At 45.2% G+C, this 20048-nt stretch overlaps 2 protein-coding genes across 4 annotated transcripts; both read left to right on the top strand.

The window, feature by feature from the left end:
* The first annotated feature begins 597 nt into the window (after nucleotides 1–597).
* On the top strand, nucleotides 598–2029 carry LOC143321149 (uncharacterized). The gene is made up of 2 exons (XM_076731308.1): nucleotides 598–1118; nucleotides 1391–2029. The coding sequence occupies exons 1-2, from the start codon at nucleotides 735–737 to the stop codon at nucleotides 1544–1546; spliced, it is 540 nt and encodes a 179-aa protein (XP_076587423.1). The 5' UTR covers nucleotides 598–734; the 3' UTR covers nucleotides 1547–2029.
* Nucleotides 2030–3861: 1832 nt separating this feature from the next.
* trpm6 (transient receptor potential cation channel, subfamily M, member 6) lies at nucleotides 3862–19961 on the top strand. Of its 3 annotated transcripts, none has more exons than XM_076730206.1 (40): nucleotides 3862–3922; nucleotides 4055–4134; nucleotides 4364–4402; nucleotides 5081–5270; nucleotides 5423–5636; nucleotides 6126–6250; nucleotides 6337–6508; nucleotides 6593–6767; nucleotides 6859–6982; nucleotides 7069–7141; nucleotides 7251–7351; nucleotides 7443–7577; nucleotides 8317–8370; nucleotides 8815–8949; nucleotides 9041–9166; nucleotides 9401–9669; nucleotides 9985–10213; nucleotides 10430–10582; nucleotides 10699–10854; nucleotides 11564–11692; nucleotides 11788–12039; nucleotides 12133–12307; nucleotides 12817–12931; nucleotides 13031–13227; nucleotides 13346–13478; nucleotides 14295–14733; nucleotides 14956–15589; nucleotides 15795–15889; nucleotides 15998–16088; nucleotides 16458–16504; nucleotides 16638–16702; nucleotides 16793–16818; nucleotides 16932–16982; nucleotides 17159–17224; nucleotides 17318–17616; nucleotides 17707–17789; nucleotides 17867–18072; nucleotides 18172–18223; nucleotides 18357–18469; nucleotides 19292–19961. In XM_076730206.1, the coding sequence occupies exons 1-40, from the start codon at nucleotides 3905–3907 to the stop codon at nucleotides 19381–19383; spliced, it is 5928 nt and encodes a 1975-aa protein (XP_076586321.1). In that variant the 5' UTR covers nucleotides 3862–3904; the 3' UTR covers nucleotides 19384–19961. The 3 variants fall into 3 exon arrangements, with proteins under 3 accessions (XP_076586321.1, XP_076586320.1, XP_076586322.1); XM_076730205.1 differs by having other exon boundaries at nucleotides 17156–17224; XM_076730207.1 differs by lacking the exons at nucleotides 3862–3922; nucleotides 4055–4134; nucleotides 4364–4402; nucleotides 5081–5270 and having other exon boundaries at nucleotides 5482–5636; nucleotides 6104–6250; nucleotides 17156–17224.
* Nucleotides 19962–20048: the final 87 nt, after the last annotated feature.

Below are 20048 nucleotides of genomic sequence, written 5' to 3'. Positions count from 1 at the left end.
TAATTGGATTAAATACACATGAATAATTGCATGACAACACAAACTATGCAAATGCTGAAATGTCATTAAGGATTATCAGTGGAGGCTGAAGCAGCCTGAAGCGAGTAGATGCATCTTGAAAATAATAATATTAATAATAAAGTAAATGGTGGGTGTTAAATCCCGGTTCAGATCCTGGTTACAACATGAATCTGTTCTGTCAGGGGTTCAGGAACTACCAGAGCATCTTTTCTGAACCTACCCGCCACAGGAAGAGAGCAGGCTCTGGGCGGGGATACACAGCAGTGCTCTCATCTGATTGGGTATCAGCACTGCCTCACAATACTTCTACTTCCGGTGCTGAATTGTGATGGGAATTCCGGGTCCTTTTAGTGAGCCAGATCATTTGGCTCAGTTCAGCAAAGAAGAGTCGGCTCTATCAGCTCCCAGATGGGTCTTAATTTGACTAATGTTGGCTTTTATAATTTAGCCTAATTTAGTGATGTTTGGACCTATGATTGGTATGTGCTCATATTCAATGCACTGCAAGAAACGGGCTCTCATCGCTCACTCAAATGAATCGACTCATAGAGCCGAGTCGTTCACGAACGACACATCACTAATAAGCGTTTTGCGGCTGAACCCGAACACCTCCGCTGCAAGCAGACAGCGAAACGCCGCTAGAGCCAGAGTGAAAGCACCGGGTGTTCGCTGGCTTCCTGCTGTACACCAGTGCACCGACACAGCTGACATTCATGTCGAAGAGACGAGCCGAGGACCCCCTGCTGCACGACTCTCCCTCCAAACGATGCTGCCGCTCGCTCTGCAGTGTTGATATGCAGCTGGGAAGCATGGCCGCGGCCGGGGGTGTGAGTCCGCCGTCCCTGCTGGCTCTACTGGGCAGCCGCTCCAGAAAGAGGCCGTACTTCTTCGAGGATCCAGAGAAACAAGAAGAAACGGCTGCTTATCGCAAGGCCACACACTGCGACACTAGGAAGCATGCAGCGAGTGTTGTGACGGTGCAGACGTCTGGAAGTTTCCAGGAGCTTCGCGGCTCAAGCGCGATAACAAGCTGCAAGAAACGACCAAGAGAAGACTGCGCGGGTTCAGAGACCGTCACCCCCACAGCTAAGGATAAAGTAAGCTATTGATAATACAATAGAAGTCGTCTGTTTCCACTGTGCGCACATTGTGAAGCTGCCCAGAGAAAGTTGGTGCAGTGGCAGTAAATGTCCACTAGATGTCACCCTTTAGCCGCTGTACTCCCAGCTGTCTGAATCTCTGTCACAGGCGAAAATGTGGCTTTGATTTAGCTCAGATTAGGTTCATCTGGTAAAGCCAGTCTAAAATGTTTCCTTTAGCTGTGTGAGACGCTTTCCTCTTGAGCTCAGTCTTTTTCTCTTTCACCCAGGCTGATGAAGACACCAGCGCTGAAGACTGCACCTACAACTCCTTCCAGTACTGGAGGGCCCCCTTACCTGAACTTGACCTTTCACTGCTAGAAGATGCTAATGACCATTCCCCCCAAAAAGACAAAGAGTCCTCCTCTGATGCCATGGAAACCTGAAGGTGATGGGCGTTTACTCTGTCCTGACGTCAGCAGGCAAACATGATGAAAATGTGATGCTGTTCAGCAGATAGACACATCAGAAGCATGTTAGGGCTGCATCCAGGTGAGATGCAACCACCCGATGCTGCAGACTGCCACAGTAGCCCCGTCAGAGCGATACAGGATGTAGAAAGTGATCCTGGAGGAAGTGACAGCGAAACCTGTGCTGCAGCAAAACTGTTCACACACTGGACCAAAGACTTTTTGTAAAGCTCAGTGAATGGTCGCTCGTCCTTCCTCAGATTGTACATAGGTTTCATTTCAAATGGCAAACGGCTTTGTGTGTGTGCAGGGTCCCTACCAAACCAGTGTTTTATACAGCCGTTTATGTGGTGTTGAATTGGGTATGTGCTCTTATTATAAACACTGTAATGTTGTTCACAGCGTTCAGAGTGTATGACTGAGGTGTAGATGTTTAAAATACACGTTTTTAAAAACCCCAAATTAAAGTCTTTAGTGTATTCTGTATTTTACCTCATTTTACTGACAAGACCTTATCGCCGCTCACAGCACAGCCACTTGTTTTCATTGATAATGGAGCCGCTTTCCTCTTTCTCCTGAATGAACGGGGAGGTCAGGTGTTCTTAAAGCATCCTCATTCTGCAACAAGAAGCTACCAAAAAGTAATAGATAACATAATAATATACAGTAAAAGCAAACTGAGGCTTTAGATACGGCATGCACTGTACTAGCAGGTGTGTGCGTGCGTGTGTGTGAACACACCTGAGAGGTTGACTATCAGTTTCCATCATCCTTCTTAAGTCCTTTAACCAAAACCATGTCTGCGCCTCCCTGCTGGTGGACCGGGACCAGGAATGGGGGGGACAGGAACACCTCCTCTGTTTGTTGAAGGCTCAGGAGGTGAAACAGTCCAGAGTGTGTTTGAAGGAGGAGGTCATGAACTCCTCAAGGCTTCTTGATGAGGCTCTCGCTGCCCTTTGGACCCACGGCTGATAGCAGGGCGCTCAGTCCTTGTCAGGGGAATAATGATGAAGTGCTGGGATTTGACTGAGGATACACGTTACACGTCTTTAACTCAGGTGTTCAGCCATGGTAAGTTCACGCTATGTGTAAATAATAAAATAGTCAGGTAATCTCCTGAAGAGGCCAGCTTGTGTACAGAAACGGCTATTTTACTTTTTAGCTGTCGTTAGCAGGTGGCTAATGTTAGCAAAGTTTCAATGTGATTTCAGCGTTAGCAAACATAAACATGTAGTTAACCGAGCTAACTGTCACCCGACATTTATGCTAGGTTAGTAAAAGCAGTTTACTCCGCTTCATATTTAAATATTGTCTTCAGTGTAGGATGAATTATATTGTTTTTACTGCTGTTTACATTTGTAAAGTATATGGAATTAATTGGAGGTAATTACAGACTTTATGGTGACTTCCGTAACTTCTGTTATTAACGTTGACTTAATTAGCCTTAACGTTTCTGGCTAACTTAAACATTTAAGCTAGGCTACTGGTACGTTAAATCTGTATTTACAATTCCTGCAACTTTGTAGTTCATTTAAGAGAAAAATGCATGTTTTATACCAGGTATTCATCTCTTATCTGATGGAAATAACCAGATAATGCTTTTACAAGCTAAAAATAATCACATGGCATTTGGGTTCCTTATCAAAAACGTTACTCCTGTGAAGCTGTTATGTTAATGTTTCTTGTGAATGTCGTGATAGAAATCAAGATTAATGATAAGGGATGTCTCATGCAGAAGTGCGTCACATGTTGGCCCACCTCTTTGATTATGGACTACTATGAACATCTACTAAATGTATGAGTTTATGTAGAAATTCCCATATTGAGCACAGGGTCTTTACAGAAACGCTTTAGTTGACTCGTGTTAATTCATGTGGTCGTTATAAAACTGCTGCTGCTGCAGCACATGGCTCACCAGTGAGGTTTATAAAGTCTATAAAGAAATATATTTATCGTAAAAACACTGTGAGCTGCATCAGCTCCACTTCAGAACCCTGTTTAGTGTTTACACAGTGTGACCCGGGGAGGGAGTCACCAGCTCCCAGCTGTGGGCACTAATCACAGGAAGGGGATGTGTGTATGTTTCCTACCAACAATGCTGCGCTCAGTAAGGCCATTGTTCAACGTGTCTGGGAAACGGAGCGCAGGAGCAGGACGGACCTTGAAAGACCAGGGGAGGCATGAAGAAACCACCGCTGTGAAGCTGAATGAGAGGTTGACCGTTTTACCTCACATCCTGTCAGTGTTTTTAAGGGTGCAGTTCAGGTTTCTGTGAAGGGGAGGGACCTACTGTCAGTTCGTGGGTCCAGCATGTAGGCTGCTGTCGGCACTGCGATGAGCTTCACTGAGAAGGTCACTGATTACAATTTTTCAGGATTAGTGTGTTTTCTTGCTTGAGGATGAGTTTAACAATACAGTTGAGAATATAGTGCTCAGCTGCTCCAGGATCTGTTTACTGTAAGTAAATATTTCCTCTAATTTCAGTCACGAAAGTCTTGGATTGAGGAAAGCTTCTTGAAGAGAGAGTGTGTGAAGTTTATCCCTTCCTCTCGAGACGTACACAGGTAAACTGGGATCTGTTTGCACTGATGAGCTTCCAAGAAACTGTTTTTTTAATATGATTCTCAGAAGAAATACAGGGTGTCTTATTTAGTTAGACACAGTATGATATTAACAGCAGTGGTTGGAAACAGCATTTTTCTGAGAGCAAAACTATTTGGCACTCAGCCCTTCCTTCCAGGAATAGCGAGCATGTAGATTCTTTGATAATGTGTTATTTCCTGTTTCTTGCAGATGTATCCCAGTATGTCAAGTATGCCAGAACTTGATCAGGTATAATTCTGAACTCTGTGTTTGTGTGTATCTTTATGCCATCCTCAAACTCGGTACGTTCGCCTCCTACGTCCCGCCCCCCCTTTCCAGTGAATCAGCTGCGTTTTCATTACGTGGATTTCTGTGTAACTTTTTCCTCTCCCTTTATTTTTTCTCTCTTGTACTTTCACTCTCATCTTGTTAGCTTGAATGCCATTTCACACGATATGTAGAAACAGTTGTTTATCGTGACACAGCCTGGTTTAAGGAAAGTAATAACATCACATTTTGTTGCTATCCTATATAAGAAAATAAATATATGATATGGAACTTGGTGGCTTCAGCAGTGTAGGAGGTTTATGAATGAATGAGTGATGTGTGTGGATTTTGTAGGCTGTGAAATGATAAACACAACCAAACATGGAGATGTAGACCCAAGGACAAAGGGAGGTGAAGAGGAAGGGAAGGAGACAGGAAAGGGGAAGAATTCTTAGCAGCCTGGCTAACATAGGCCAGGTGGAGGCCTGTCAGGTGCCCATGAATCATACCAAACAACCTCACCTTCATTTTGCAGTGCTTTATAAACAAATGCTAACTTTTTTTTAAATTCAGAGTAATAAAATACAAGTGAATAATGTTTCTGCGTGAACACAGATCTGCACCTGCTAAACTCAGTCACATAATCTTTCTGTTGGCCAGATGTTGTTGTGGCCGCCTGATGGGGGAGCACTCTTGGGAAGACTCCCCTTCCCCCATGTCCCTCTGTCCTGGTCCTGGACAGGACGTGGAAGAGGACTGGTCCATAGAGCTCCACACCAAAGCCAGTCCCACCAATGCCTATGGGACCGTAGACTTTGAGGACACTGCCACGCGTGTCTGCCGGGCAAAGGTCAGTGAGTCTACTTACTACTGTACAGGATATGTGTCTGTAGGCCAAAGAAAAAAATGACATTCTACAAGGGGTTACTCCAAAAATGAAGATAAATGCTTGTCCACAACGAGCCTCTCAGTCCTCAGCAGCTCCGTGTGTTTCCTGTCCAGTATGTCCGTGTGAACGTGGACTCAAAGCCAGAGGTGCTGCTCCAGCTGATGCTGAGGGAGTGGCAGATGGAGAGACCCAAGCTACTGCTGACTGTCCAGGGAGGCTCAGAAAACTTCACCCTGCCCCCTAAAGTCGAGCAGGCCTTCAGCAAAGGGCTAATCACTGCTGCCCTCAGCACAGGGGCGTGGATACTCACTGATGGCATTAATACAGGTAGGTTTAAGAGCTGCTTGTATGTGGGTCAGTATTCCTTACTGCTCTATGTTGGGCTGTTGTCTGATAAGCACTCAGAATACAGCGAGGTGGTTTAATGGCACGATGACACTCAGTTTAATCAGTGTTGGTCCTGGTGTGAAACATCTAAAGAATCCCACGTTCTGGCAGGCCTGTCCAGGTTTTGAATAGCATGTGCTCTTGTGTCATCCATGCTGCTGTAAAGGTACCTCTGGTTCATTTCCTTTGGCTGTGTAAACTCCAGTAGGTCTTTTCATCTGCAGAGTTTTCAGTCCGTTCACTCTCAGTGTCCCTGTGGAGCGTAGCCACGTGCTATGTCCATATGTTAACAGTCACACAAAGAAGATGTTGGTTGTTACGCAGCACGATGGTGTGTTTGATGCCTGTCTTAAGCGAGCTGAGTTCTTTATTTGTACTGTTGAACTGTATATTTGCTGTGCATTCAGCTGCTGTTTACATGCTCTCGAGGTGTGTCCAAGTATGTGGGTGAGGCAGTGAAAACATTCGGGGGCCACGACCTGAGGAAGAGAAACACGGTCGGCATCACACCGTGGGGAGTCATCGACAACAACACGGATCTTATAGGCAGAGATGTGAGAAATCATATTAATAGCTGAATGAGATGACGTCAGTTTGTCAGACAACGCTGTTTTACTGTGACTCCTGGTTGATGGTTCAGGTGTTCAGGCCCTACCAGCCACTGGGGAATCCTCTGAGCAAGAGGGCCTGCCTTAATCGTTTCCACTCCCACTTTCTGCTGGTGGATGATGGAACGCTGGGAAAACATGGCTGCCAGCAAGGCCTAAGGAGGAAGCTGGAGAAACACATCCAACTTCAGAAGATACACCCCCGTGAGTCAGCGTGTGTGTTTTGTGCAGTACACACAGGAAGTGAGAGAAGCAGAGGGTTTTGATGCGTCTGCCCCTTCTCTGTAGGCCTGAACCAGGGAGTGCCGGTGGTGTGTGTGGTGGTGGAGGGAGGTCCTGCCATGGTGTCCACGGTGTTGGACTACGTTAGCAGCGTCCCCCCTGTGCCAGTGTTTGTGTTCGAGGGATCGGGCAGAGCTGCTGACCTGCTCGCCTTCTTACACAAGCAGACTGCTATCGACAGGTAAGCACAAATCAAAAAGATCTACCCAATCGTATAAAATGAAACTCCATCTTTAGTTTATTTAATGAGCCAACATCTCTGCATGTTGTAGGCAGTTGGATGCTGACATTAAAGAGGACTTCCTCGTGAGGATTGAAGAGGTGTTTGGAGCAGAGAGAGCAGAATCCTCTGAGCTCTACAGTCTCCTCCTGCAGTGTATGGACCACAGACAGTCTGTGAGTAAGACACCGTTTGGGAATGTGTGTGTTGTGACTCCACACATGGACTGCTCACACTCCTTCAATATGTCTCTGAACGACAGATAACCATCTTTGACTCAGAGTCAGAGGACCAAACGGCGCCTGATGCAGCTATTTTGACAGCTACTCTGAAGGGTACTTAATCTTCTCCTCTTTCTGCCGTCGAATGAGAGACAGGTGTGTTTGGTGTCGGAGCGCGTAGGTTTATGTTCTGTTGTGTGTTTCCGTTCTGTGTGACAAACAGGCACCAAGGCCAGTCCGTCGGAGCAGCTGAGCATGGCTCTAGCCTGGGACAGGGCTGACATTGCTCAGAAAGATGTCCTGCTGCACAGACAGCACTGGAAGGTGAGAGTGAGTGAATCTCTATTGAAAGCTGTGGTGTAATTATATGACATTATCACACTCAAGGAATGTTTTATGTGTGTGTTTTGTGTAGGTGGGGTCCTTGGAGCAGGCCATGCTGGATGCTCTGGTGATGGACCGGGTCAGTTTTGTCAAACTGCTGATTGACAATGGCATGACTATGAGCCGCTTCCTCACCGTGGATCGCCTGGAGGAGCTCTATAACACGGTCATTATAACACATTCACATCTACATCTGTTGTTTGTGACGCTCCATCTCCTTCACAATCTCTTATTTACTCATGGATCAAGAATACAAATGCAACACATGATTATAGTAATTATTATTGTTATTATTCATGGTATTAGTATTCTGCCCTGCTGCTGCAGCACCTTGCTGTCCCCTCTGGTGATCAGTAAAGGCTTATCTTGTCTTCAAGTAGATGAAATACTTTCACCTCGCAGTACTTTTCCTTGTCTTGCTGTGCTGTTTCCCCTTTTGTTTCCCCTTGGCTCGCCCTTTACCTCAAAAGCAGAAAAACTTAAGTTCTTTTGTTTGTGACTCTTAAAGCGCAAAACTGTGGCTTTGATTGAAATCACAGTAATGCACTGTAAGTGTTTTGCACTGATCATCTCTGTGCTTCCTGGTCAGTCCCAGTCAGGGTATTTTCCCAGTTGTTGTGTTAGGATGCTTTGGAGATCACAAGACTCTTTATCATCACTATGCTCACTCTTGGCTTTCTCCACACTGCCTTTATCTTTTGTGTATTAAAGCCTGTTTACTTATTCATAACTCTGGGATAATAAGTCCCTCTAAGAAACGAGCTGCTCCCCGAGCTGCTGCTGTGTATACAATATGCAACTGTGTTAAAAAGGAGTAGGTTTTGTTTTTGCTCTGATTTGGTTGTTGTTGTTGTTTTCTGTTTACTTGTCTGTTTTGCCTGAATAATACAAATTTCTCTCCACAGCCACAGGGACAGACAGACCGTTTCCTCCAACACCTGGTTGAAGATGTGAAACAGGTGACGAATGAGGATGAGAACACAGAATCATATACATATACACACATATATATATATATATGTATGTATGTATGTATGTATATGTGTGTGTGTGTATATGTGTATGTATGTATGTGTGTGTGTGTGTGTATACATATATATATATGTGTATATGTATATACATATATATGTACACATATGTGTGTGTGTGTGTGTGTGTATGGAAATACATACATACATATGGATATATATATATATATGTGTGTGTGTGTGTGTGTGTGTGTATATATATATATATATAAAAAAGTTACACCGCAGACAGCACAGATAATCAGATATTATTGCCTTTCCACAGGACATAAGACGCTATAGGTATATATAGATACTGATTTTTTATTTACTGTGGAAGCCATGTCTACATCTGTACATAGAGTATGTGTATTTCACTTGTCTGTGTGTGTGTAGACATCTCTTCCCATAGGTTACCGGCTCTCTCTCATTGACATGGGCATGGTGATCGAGTACCTCATAGGAGGAGCGTACCGCAGTACTTACACCCGGAAACACTTCAGAGCTGCCTACAGCCGCCTGCAGGACAAAGTGAGCAGTAGTCAGTGGTTGGAGCTCTTGTTTTGTCTGCTGTGAACTTGGTTATTTTGTTGTGATTTTGAAATGTAATCGTGCTCTCCAGGAGGGTCGACGGGACAGCTCCACCTCCTTGTCTAAACAGAGACGGGGATTAATACTAAACTCCAGCAGGAGCAGGAGTCTCCAGGACCTGCAGTTCTTCAGAACTGCCCAGCCCCACAAACCCAAGGTTGGTGTTTTTTTGTTTTTTTTTTCACTACAGGTTACATACTGTCCACCAAAAAGTCTCCTTCAGTCATTCAAAGCTAAAGCCTGATATTGTTTCTAGTAGACACCTTTTGGGTCTCTAAGGCATCTTTACAATATAAGAAATACAAGCGTTTTTTCCCTTGTGGCGTCTCTCTGCCTTCATTTCCATTCCCTTGTCAATTCTTTTGTCCACACCTCTAACTTTTCCACCCAGGAGCAGGATGAACCAGCTGGGAGCAGTCAAGAGACCACAGCGAGCCCTGACATCGATAAGGCTCAGACGGTTCAATTCAACTTCAACGACCTGTTCGTGTGGGCCGTGCTTCATCAGCGCCAGCAGATGGCACTGTTCCTGTGGCAGCACGGCGAGGAGGCGCTGGCACGGGCCACAGTGGCCTGTAAGCTTTACCGCTCCATGGCCTGCGAGGCACGGCAGAGCAGTATGGACGACAACATCACGGAGCGATTCAAGACGTATTCGCTGTGAGTGAACGTGTGTTAGTCAACATGTGGACCACTGGAACCTTATAAAGGATTCTAGTTGCATGATTAAAGACTGAATCTGTTCACAATTACAGTCTAGTGTGGTCTCGTGAATCTGTGTATTAAAAGGTCCATAAATCAGTTGGAGAGTAACAGCAGATTTAGTCTGTGTTTTGAATTTTTGGTGGTACTGTGGGTTTTTGTTTTGTATGTTTATATATGTATATATTTTAATTATTATGCACTTCATGCACTCGTTTCTATGAAAACCCGCGCACAGCATGGTCGCATGTCTGTCCCGTCTCTGTGTCACAGGGAGTTTGGTCAGCTGGCGGTGGATGTGTTAGACTGTGCGTTTCGTCAGAACGAGCAGATGGCCATGAAGCTGTTGACTTCAGAGATGGAGGCTTGGAGCCACTTCACCTGTCTGCAGATGGCTGTCTCCTCATGTCACAGACCATTCGTCTCACACTCCTGCACCCAGACCCTCCTCACAGATCTCTGGACTGGGCCACTCAACATGAGAAAAAACTCCTTTTTGAAGGTAGACGTTGAAGACGAGACGTTCTTGTCTTAGTGTGTTTGTATGGTGATAAAAAGACAAACGAATGCGAACAACATGAACAGAATTCTCTGTGGGTTCAGCACGCCCAGCATCCCTCTCACATTTGATTCAGTGTTAATTAAAAACATATTGCTTAATTAAGCTCATGTTTGTTTCTGGGTAGTTGTACTGACGCTCTTGTTATCCCCCTTTCAGATTATTTTGAGCCTTCTTCTGCCGCCTGCCATCTTGCTGCTGGAGTTTAAAAGCAAAGCTGAGATGTGCCATGTACCACAGTTGCATGAGGCAATGCGGTTTGGACGTGACTCTGTGAAGTCAGAACCAGCCCACGAGCGATCTGATCCCCCGGTAAGGAGCCAGTCGGGCGCTGTTTTCAGCTGGAACTGGAGTCCTAACAGCCTTAACGTCATACTCCTCTTGTCTCGTCCTCTGTTCTCTCCTCCTGTCCTGCTCTGCTCTCTCAGATCAGTCAGGATGCAGAGCGAGGCCCGTCTTCCCACGACAGATGTGTCCGTCCTCTGTCATTTCCCGTGTCCTCTATGACTGTGCATTGTCAGTCCTGGATCACAAGACTCTATGAATTCTACACAGCGCCTGTTGTCAAGTTCTGGTTTCACACAGTAGGTGGTGTGCATGTCCTTCTACTTGTGAATAAATGTGAAATATTCCCCTTTCTGAAAACACATTCCACGGTCTCTGATGCAGCATGTGTGGTGTTTATGTGCACTGCTGTCGAAAGGTGTAGAATCACTGAGGAAGTTCACAGGTTTGGGGGAAATTCATTTTTTTAATGGAAATAAGGTGATATAGTTCAGTCTTAATCAGAAATAAAGTCCATAGACATCGCTAAATGACTGTTATTACGGCAAAGGCAGATCTGTTAGCTGATCCTTAATGATCCTCTTAAAAGACTAATTAATCATTAGAAAGGCCTTTAGTGAACTTGAGTATCTGAAGCAGCAGCATCTGCAGTTTATGGTCTCCAAATGAGCAGAAATAAAGAGCTTTCTTTAGAACCTCAGCCACCAGTTGTTTTGATAAAGAAAGGGAGCAGCTCGACCATATGGTTCGAATACAGTGACCATCCAGCCAAATTATGGGAGATACTACGTGAAGCCAGGGGTGACATTTCTGCAGATTACCTTCAACAAATGGAGGATTCTTCGATGAAAGCAATGCACAATGTCTTGTCTCTCTTCATGTAGTGAATAAAAGAATGGCTTTTCATTGACAATATGACATTTTTATCATTTTTGCGTGACCCCAAACTTTTATATTTCTCTGATTGCTCCATGTCTCTCTCTGAATTTGATCATTTTTCCACTTCAGATGTCCTACTTGGCCTTTCTGATGTTATTCTCCTACGTGGTCCTGGTGAAGATGGGGGATCAGCCCAGTGTTCAGGAGTGGCTGGTCATCGCCTACATCTTGTCGACTGCAGCGGAGAAAACCAGAGAGGTGGAGAGGCTCGTTCTCTATATAAAACAATGCATGAGAGTCGTAGCTTAATGCTGCATAACAGCAGAATATCCAAACGTTTACCTGTTATTTAGGTGCTTATGTCTGAGCCAAGGAAGCTGAGCCAGAAGCTGAAGATCTGGTTCTCAGAGTACTGGAACATATCAGATTTCATCGCCATCCTCCTCTTCCTGGCTGGACTGGCAATGCGTTGGCATGCTGATCCCTACCGGAGGGCAGGACGCATCAGTTACTGTCTGGACATCATCTTCTGGTTCGTCAGGGTGATGGATCTGCTGGCTGTCAATCAGCATGCCGGACCTTACCTCACCATGATCACTAAGATGGTGCGTAGAGACTGTGCACGACCTGTCGGAGAGGAAGAGCATGGAGAAGCGTTTTTATAGTCACCCCCCTCTCCTCTTTCTGTGTCTGCTCAGACCCGCAACATGTTCTTCATCGTGGTGATGATGGCGATAGTGCTGCTGAGCTTCGGGGTGTCCAGGAAGGCCATCCTGTCGCCAGACGAGGAGCCGTCCTGGAGCTTAGCTCGAGACATACTCTCCCAACCCTACTGGATGATCTATGGAGAGGTCTACGCCGGGGAGATAGATGGTGAGTGGTTCATTAGAAAACACTGTTGATTTAAAGCCGCAGACTTTAACCTTGATCACTTTGGTGTTGCTTTGAGTTTAGTGGAGGTACATGAGAGTAGATGCACATACAGATCAGTGATGGACTCACCTTTTTATTACAAGGTGTGTTGTCAGGCTGAAGGTGAAGGAGGTGATCATGTTTCAGGACTCGTCGTGCAGCAGCTGATGCTGCATGCACATAACATAACTTAACAAAGGTTTCAGTATGAATGATTAAAGCAGATCAAAGTTAATCCTTTTTCTTTTTCTACGTTGGTAAAAATTTAGACTGATATATTAAGAAAAAATGTTCTGTATTGACAGACATTGGAAAAGGGTTAACAAGCATATTTTGATCACTAACTCATTTATAAAATGTTAAAGATTGTAACATTGTACAGTGTATTCCCACTGTTACTGAATGATTACCACTAGTTTAAAGTCTGTGTGTGTGTGTGTGTGTGTGTGTGTGTGTGTGTGTGTGAACAGTATGTGACGACGGTGTCCCATGTCCTCCTGCTTCCTTCATCACGCCCTTCCTCCAGGCTGTCTATATGTTCTTCCAGTATATCATCATGGTCAACATTCTCATTGCATTTTTTAAGTAAGCATGTCTAAAAAAAAAAAAAATCTACATGAATTTTTTACAGTGCATCACTTTTCTGAAAGTACTTTTATTAAATGAATGTTGTCTTAATAACAGCAACATCTACTTTGACATGGCATCAACGTCCAATAAGCTGTGGAAGTACAACCGTTATCGCTACATAATGACCTATCAGGAGAGGCCGTGGCTGCCCCCACCTCTTATCGTCCTCAGTCACGTGACCTTAGCTTTAAGAGCCATCTACAGGAGGTGCAGTGGAGACGCTGAGCAGGAGGAGAGAGGCTCTGGGCTTAGTGAGTACTGTAGTTTGCGTGTGTGTGGATGGAAAGCTAATTCAGCAGTTATTTATGCACATCTTAGTCAGTCCCAGTATGTGTCCAGTCATAAACCTCCTTCTCCCATCTCTACCAGAGCTCCTTCTGGGCCACGAGGATCGTAAGAAGCTCCATGAGTTTGAGGAGAAATGTGTAGAGGCCTACTTCCACGAGAGGAGTGACGGACTCCACGGCAGCCAAATTAACAGGATTCGAGCCACAGCTGAGAGGTTGGATTGATATTGTCATTGATTTGTGTGAAGTGGGAGTGAAGGATGTGGAGTTAGAGGAGCACTTCTCAATGCGTGTTAGAGTTAGAGGATGACCCTCCAGCTCCTGTGTTCCTCTCGCACCACGGCCTGTTTCCTCTCCAGCAAAATCACAATTGCCAGCTCCTGACTGGCCTTTTAGATTTCACTTGGGTCCCTGCACAAGATGATTACAGCGTTGTAGAGTTGATGCTTACATAAACAGTGAGCATGGATAGAAACATGAATTACTGGGGGCTTTATGTGATGTAACTGAGGAGAAGTCTCTCAGTTACATCAAAACTAAGAAGCTGGCTTTGGTGTCGTGTAGGACCGTGTTTTGTCATCTGCGTCTGATGACAAAACCAAAACATTCCTCCTACTCTAACACCAACAATGGATCCTTCTGTCATCGTGGTTCTCCTCATTCTCTGATGACAGTAATAGATAACGAGGCCTTTTGGAGAATCTGTTGACAGAAGTGGAATATAAGTAGTTTTTCTTTTGTGTGTTTTTGTGTTTTTAGTCGTCACCGTGGGGGAGGGTGAGGTGAGGTATTCAGCTGGTTGCAGTCTGCAACCTCACCACTAGATGCCACTAAGCCCCACACACTGGACCTCTGAGTTCATGCAGCTGCTTCTCACTGAGCTCATACTGCTGCACAGAAAGGGCCCTTTTGTCTGATGAATGTGAATATTACTGTTCACATACACCAGCTGTGAGCTTGGTGTAAGAGCAGCAGACATGATTGAGAAAAGACACATGTTTGAACAGTGCTTTTGAATTTTGTTCCACTAGAGCAGTGGAGATGTGCGTGATGGTGGGCGAGGTCTCAGAGAAGGTCAACTTCATTCAGGACAGCCTGTCGGAGCTGGACGCTCAGCTGGGTCAACTCCAGGACCTTTCAGCGCTGGCCGTGGACACCCTCACTCTGCTCTCTGCGTCTGACAGCCTACACCAGGAGGAGGCCCGCCTGGCTCAATGTCGACCCGTCATGGCGTCCCGGCACATCCTCCCTCACAGCTGGACCCTCCCGCACAGAAGTGGAGCAGACTGTGATGTACTTAGTGTGCGGCGAATGATGGCCAAGTCGTGTAAAAGCACCCCGCCTTCTTTGCTGAAGGGCCACACTCTGGTGGCGAGTAGACTGGCGTCACAGGAGTGCCATGTGGGAGCCAGGGGGAGCAGGGGAGGAAGACAAGGACACGCTGAGGAGGGAGAGGAAGGAGCACAGGAGGTACGGCTCTCTTTTAATGCTGGCATTTCATTAAAACAGCTGTTGCAGGAAGTAAATGAAGAGTTTAGCAAACCTGACTGAACCTTTGAGGTGAGCCAAGCGAAAAGAGACTTTTCTTACAGGAATTCTGTCATTTTAATACTGAGCATCAGCTTTAACAGTAAGACCAACACATAATAACTAGTAACGTCCACAGTTTAACACGTGTTTTTTTCACTGTAGGACTCACAGTCTGCCGCCGCTGACCATCCCAGCGAGAACTGGCTGGGAGTGTCCAGACCTGCGTCCCGACAGACCGCCTGCGAGTCCTGTGGACCATCCCGCTGTGCGTCTCCTCTTTCTTCCAGAGTCATGGAGCCACTACATCATAAACTCTGGACATGTGACCCGCACCTGTATCCCAATCAGGAGGAAACTTCAGTGGAAGAGGAGGAGGAAGGAGAAGAAGATGATGAAGAGCAAGAAGTGGAGAGGACACAGGGACAGCTGTCTAATACAGAAGTGTCCACAACCTCTAGTGACGCCGTCCTTCTGTCTGACCCTCAAGATGTCTCTGAGGGTTTGGTAAATCCTGCCTTTTCTCCGGATGATAGCCAACCAGGTTCTTACTCCAGACCTTCCAGCCAATGGGGGAGACCTGTGAAGTCCCCCAGGTGGGTGTGTCTGTCCAGAGAGCGTCCCCACAGCCACTGCAGGTCTCTGTCATCCAGCGTGGAGAATATGACTTTCTCTGGCTCCGCCCTCAGTCCAATGAGAGGATCGTATCCTTCTCTCCATGAACCAATGAGCAAAGAGCGTTTGTCTGGTGGGAGGAGTTTTAGGGACGACACATCGCTACAGTGCAGCAGGAACAGAGGTGATGTTGAACTTTATAATTCAGGGGTTAGAAAACTTAATCACTTATTACAAATTGAAAACAAAAGAATTGACATTAGCTCATAACTCTAGAAAGTATCACTGATCATTTATAGAGACGAGGATCATTATTCTTTTACTCCATGTCTCCCCAGCATGTAAGTGTTATGACACTTTCTAACAGATCATGTGTGTTTTTTCTGCAGAGTGGTCCAAGTCGTCTGACTTCACTCATGCGGGCAGCAGAGGGAAAAGCCAGAACAGGAAGACAGTGAAGATACAAGAGAGCAGTCCAGACACTGTAATGTGACACAATGCACTCAGGACTGCATGGATCATAAAACCATTTGTTTTTTATTCTGTGACTCTTCTCCTGAATGTCCTTCATCTCTTTGCTTCTTATGGAAAGTCCCACTTGTCTGATGCCTGTTGGAGAAGGTGCCGGAGACTGAGAGGAGAAGCTACATGTTGGTCTGCGTCAGCCAGCCTCAGCCAGCTCAGTAAGGACCTGCCGTCCTCTGTGAATGAAGCACATATCAGTAATTAGTGACACTGTAAACAAACATGATGAAGTGTAAGTAAGTTTTTAAAACAGTTACAAAGTGCTTCACACATGCAAAAAGATAAAAATGAATCCACGAATAAGGTAAAAATACAGGACGATATAAAACACAGCACAATGAGAGATAGAAAAATGTGTTTTCAGAAGCCAAAACAAGATTCAGCTAATCTGACAGATCGAGGAAGATGATTCCAGAGGGCCGGGGCTGAAACAGCAAAGGCGTGTTTACATGTGCAATCGCTAATGTGCAATAAATAAGTGATTCACAGTTTAAGTTTAAGTACTGAAAATGTCAATATTGTTTCAGATTTTGAACCGATGGATTTGTTGCAGAAACAAGTGTTTTCCCATCAGGTAAGTCTGTGCCAGACTTTGGAAATGTTCTGTACTGATTGTGTAAACGTGATGAATATTGAGGAGATGTGATTTATATTGAGCGTAAACATGTCAGAGAGCTCGGTCTGATTGTCTTTGCGTCGGCCTTCAGGACGTGTGGAGCCCCACTCACTCCACATGGAACAGCTGGGCCAGATCCATGAGCCACAGGCCTTCGTATGTCAGCCTTTCTTTCCTGCCATAATTTCCACAGATTCCAGAACAACTGTGCAATAATTAATTTTTTCCTTCATTCCTCTGCTGCAGTTTGCAGAGTGGGATTTCCCCTGAAGGTATTTCTGATCATGCAGTTCAGATGCGTTTCCCTTGAAATGTATTTATATAGTTGATTTATTGTGAGATTCACTGGTTTTGTATTGTAATATTTCTGTTTTTCCTGCTGCAGCAAAGAGCTCCTCATTCCAGTCCACTGACAGTTTATACCCGCACTATTCAGGTATTAGTTAATTGTATCTATCAACATTTTTGGTGCTCTAGATCCCAAAAGCTGTTTCTGCCTGGAGCCATGTGTTGTGCATCTGTTCTTCTGGGATTCCATTCTTATTATTTTTAGTATTATACTTGTATTTTATCTCCTGTGTAGTTTTCACTGTGTTGTGTTTGTGTTAGCAGCGATGGAGAGAAACAACCTGATGAGGCTGGCTTACACCATTCCCTTCACACCTGTTTCCATTCTTGGTAACTGTTTTTGTTTTTCTTACAGCCACCTTATTTCTTGTTTATTACCAGCTTTCCATGCACCTCATTTACTGTTTTCTTCATTCCCTGCAGGAGGTGAAGAGGTGAGCATCTACTCTCTGGAGGAAGTGCCCTCTGATGCAGACCCTGAATCCAACACGGTCTCCTCCTGGTCGTCACGGGGCCTGTCTGCCATGCTGCAGCCCCTCTCCAGTGAGGAGGGTTCTCTGGACGGGGGGCTCCGGCAGGGCTGCAGGGTGCTGTGTACCTGGGCAGAACAGGACGTGCTCAAGCCTGGGTTGGTGTACGTGGTCAAAGCCTTCAGGCCGAAGGTGATTCGTGCCTGGCAGAGGTACTTCCATGGTAGCACGGCGCTGCAGCTTTGCTTAAGGGTCAGTAAAAAGCACATCGACAGGGAAGCACTGAGTAGTTTTTCCTATAGCTTTAACTTTAAGATCAGCCTCTGTTTGACGTCCCTGTAGGAGATCCAGCAGCAGAGAGCAGCCCAGAAGATGATGCAAGTGTTCAACCAGGTCAAACCTGATGACATGCACCACTCACCAAGGTGTGTGCACGTGTCGGCTCTTGCACATGCGTCCGTGTGCGTCTGTGCATGTGCTAATTGTCTTTTCCCTCCACCAGGTTTCTAGATGTCTCGCTGGTCCTCTGGCATTCAAATGGCCAGTGGCTGACTATTGAGAGGAACATGTGTGGTGTCTTCAGGAAGTACAACAACAACACAGGAGAAGAGATCGCCCCCTGCTGTTCACTGGAAGAAATGCTGCTGGCGTTCTCCCACTGGACATACGAGTACTCGTGCAGAGAGCTCCTGGTGCTCGATATACAAGGTCGACTCCTACGCTGTGTGTGTGTTTGCACCATGCCTGTATGCAGGAGTTTGTATCTACATGTTTTTTCTTAATTAATTTCTGTTCTTGTCCTGACAGGAGTCGGAGAGGTGCTGACGGATCCAACAGTCATTATGGCCGACGATCAAAGGTAGGGTGACCAGCGGCACGTCCAGGTTATCGATAACATCTGGTTTCAGAAATCTTTACTTTCTCGTTTTAGAACTTCAAACAGATTTCAGAGATCGGTGGAACAGATAAAACCTTTTTTCTGACTCTTGCAGCGGTGGCAGGGGTGAGATGCTCTTTGGTCCTGATAACCTTGGAGATGCTGCCATCAGTGGTTTCTTGCAGAAGCACTCATGTGGCGCCTGCTGCCGCAGACTGGGCCTAGCAGGTCAGAGATGTTCAGTGTGTGTGTGTGTGTGTGTGTGTGTGTGTGTGTATGTGTGTGTGTGTGTGAGAGAGAGCTAGAGGAGCAGTGAGAGAGACTGTGTACATGTTGTTAAAATACTACAAGAATACAGTTATTTTGTCTGAACCAATATGTGATTAGCATTCCTTTGCGTATACAGAGGTTTTTTTATTTTTTTGTCACTGTTGTGTTTTCTCTTGTGCACGTGTGCGTGTGCACGTATGCGTATGTCACCTCTGTGTCGTCACTCAGGAGGCCGACGTTGGCTCTGAGATAAATCCCCGACAACTTCAAATGAAGACAACACACACCAACAGCCAGCTAATTAAGCCGCGAGTGTTCGTTTATTTCTATAACAACAGTAGTGTTTGAGGCATGGGGGTGGGCCCTGCTTTGTGCGTTGTGCTCCACGGCCTTTGATTACGTATTAATCATGTCTTTGTGCTGGCGATGTGCTGCTGAGACATTAGCTTTGATTAGCTATTAATTAACGTCTCTGGGTAGGCACGATACCGGCATCTAGAGGATAACTGCTCGGAAAGAAACTGTGCTCAAAAACAAACAAGCCCGGCAAACAAACACACAAACACAAACATTCAGACACAGTTGTTTTGATATTTCAAAGGTGCGTTGTGTTTCCTCTTCCTCTTCTTGTGTCCTCTCCAAGATTTCTCCAACAAATCAAACCAAATTATTCATGCTGGATGCGTGGACTTCCTCCCAGGCCTGTCAGTATTCTCTTTCTTGTGGTAATGACTGCGTTATTGGAGCGACATGTCGCTAACTGATGTTTCTGTTGTTCAGATTTAAGGAAGTGTCCGGACAGCGCCGAGAGCAGCGGCGAGGCAGAGCCGACGTCGGGGAAAGAACAAGAGGACGATGAAACCGAGATGTAACCTCTGACCCAGGAAGTAGGGAAAAAAGACACACTTATCTACACTTTTGCCAACTAATGTACCGAGACACGTCTGCCCAGACACACATATCTTCTCACAAAACACGGTCCTGGTGTCCAGCGACAGCCCCGATGCCTTTGTAGTGGACACAGAGAGGACGAAAGTATTTTATCAGCAGCCGTCTGTGACTGGACACAAGAGACTTCATTTCTGTAACTTGTACAAAGGATAGTAATATATTGCTTCAGAGTAGTAAGTACTGTCGGGAGTGTTTCAGATTATGCTTATAAAAAAGCTTTTATATCATTAAACTGTGTCTAATGGAAATACAGAAACATAAATATATTTATATATAAAACATTGCTTTTCTCAAGACTTCACGAAATGTAGATGAATATTTTTTGTACTTTATCACTAAATATTTTGATATGGGGGAAATTACTATGACAGTTACTGTTATAATTAACATACACTTCTACATTATGGATTCATGTATCAGGGATAAAATTGTTCCATATTTTCCAAAAATAAAAAAACATGTATGTTTGTGACAGAAAAACGAGGCAGAAATGCACCCATAAAATTTCTTTTATTTTTTTTTCTTCCCACAACAAAATGTCTACAAAAGCGATAAAATATAGAATTTAACAAAAATCACTTCAGAC

This window comes from Chaetodon auriga, chromosome 5, assembly GCF_051107435.1.
Source record: "Chaetodon auriga isolate fChaAug3 chromosome 5, fChaAug3.hap1, whole genome shotgun sequence".
Classification (NCBI taxonomy): Eukaryota; Metazoa; Chordata; class Actinopteri; order Chaetodontiformes; family Chaetodontidae; genus Chaetodon; species Chaetodon auriga.
This window is presented reverse-complemented; position numbering and strand designations above follow the sequence as displayed.

Excerpts from the sequence above, each read along its gene's own strand:
- trpm6 (XM_076730205.1), top strand. Across the intron at positions 12,040-12,132 it reads TCACCATGATCACTAAGATG|ACCCGCAACATGTTCTTCAT; the intron begins GTGCGTAGAGAC and ends GTGTCTGCTCAG. Across the intron at positions 18,224-18,356 it reads ATTATGGCCGACGATCAAAG|CGGTGGCAGGGGTGAGATGC; the intron begins GTAGGGTGACCA and ends TGACTCTTGCAG.
- LOC143321149 (XM_076731308.1), top strand. The coding sequence starts at position 735 with ATGTCGAAGAGACGAGCCGAGGACCCCCTGCTGCACGACTCTCCCTCC. Across the intron at positions 1,119-1,390 it reads CCCCCACAGCTAAGGATAAA|GCTGATGAAGACACCAGCGC; the intron begins GTAAGCTATTGA and ends TCTTTCACCCAG.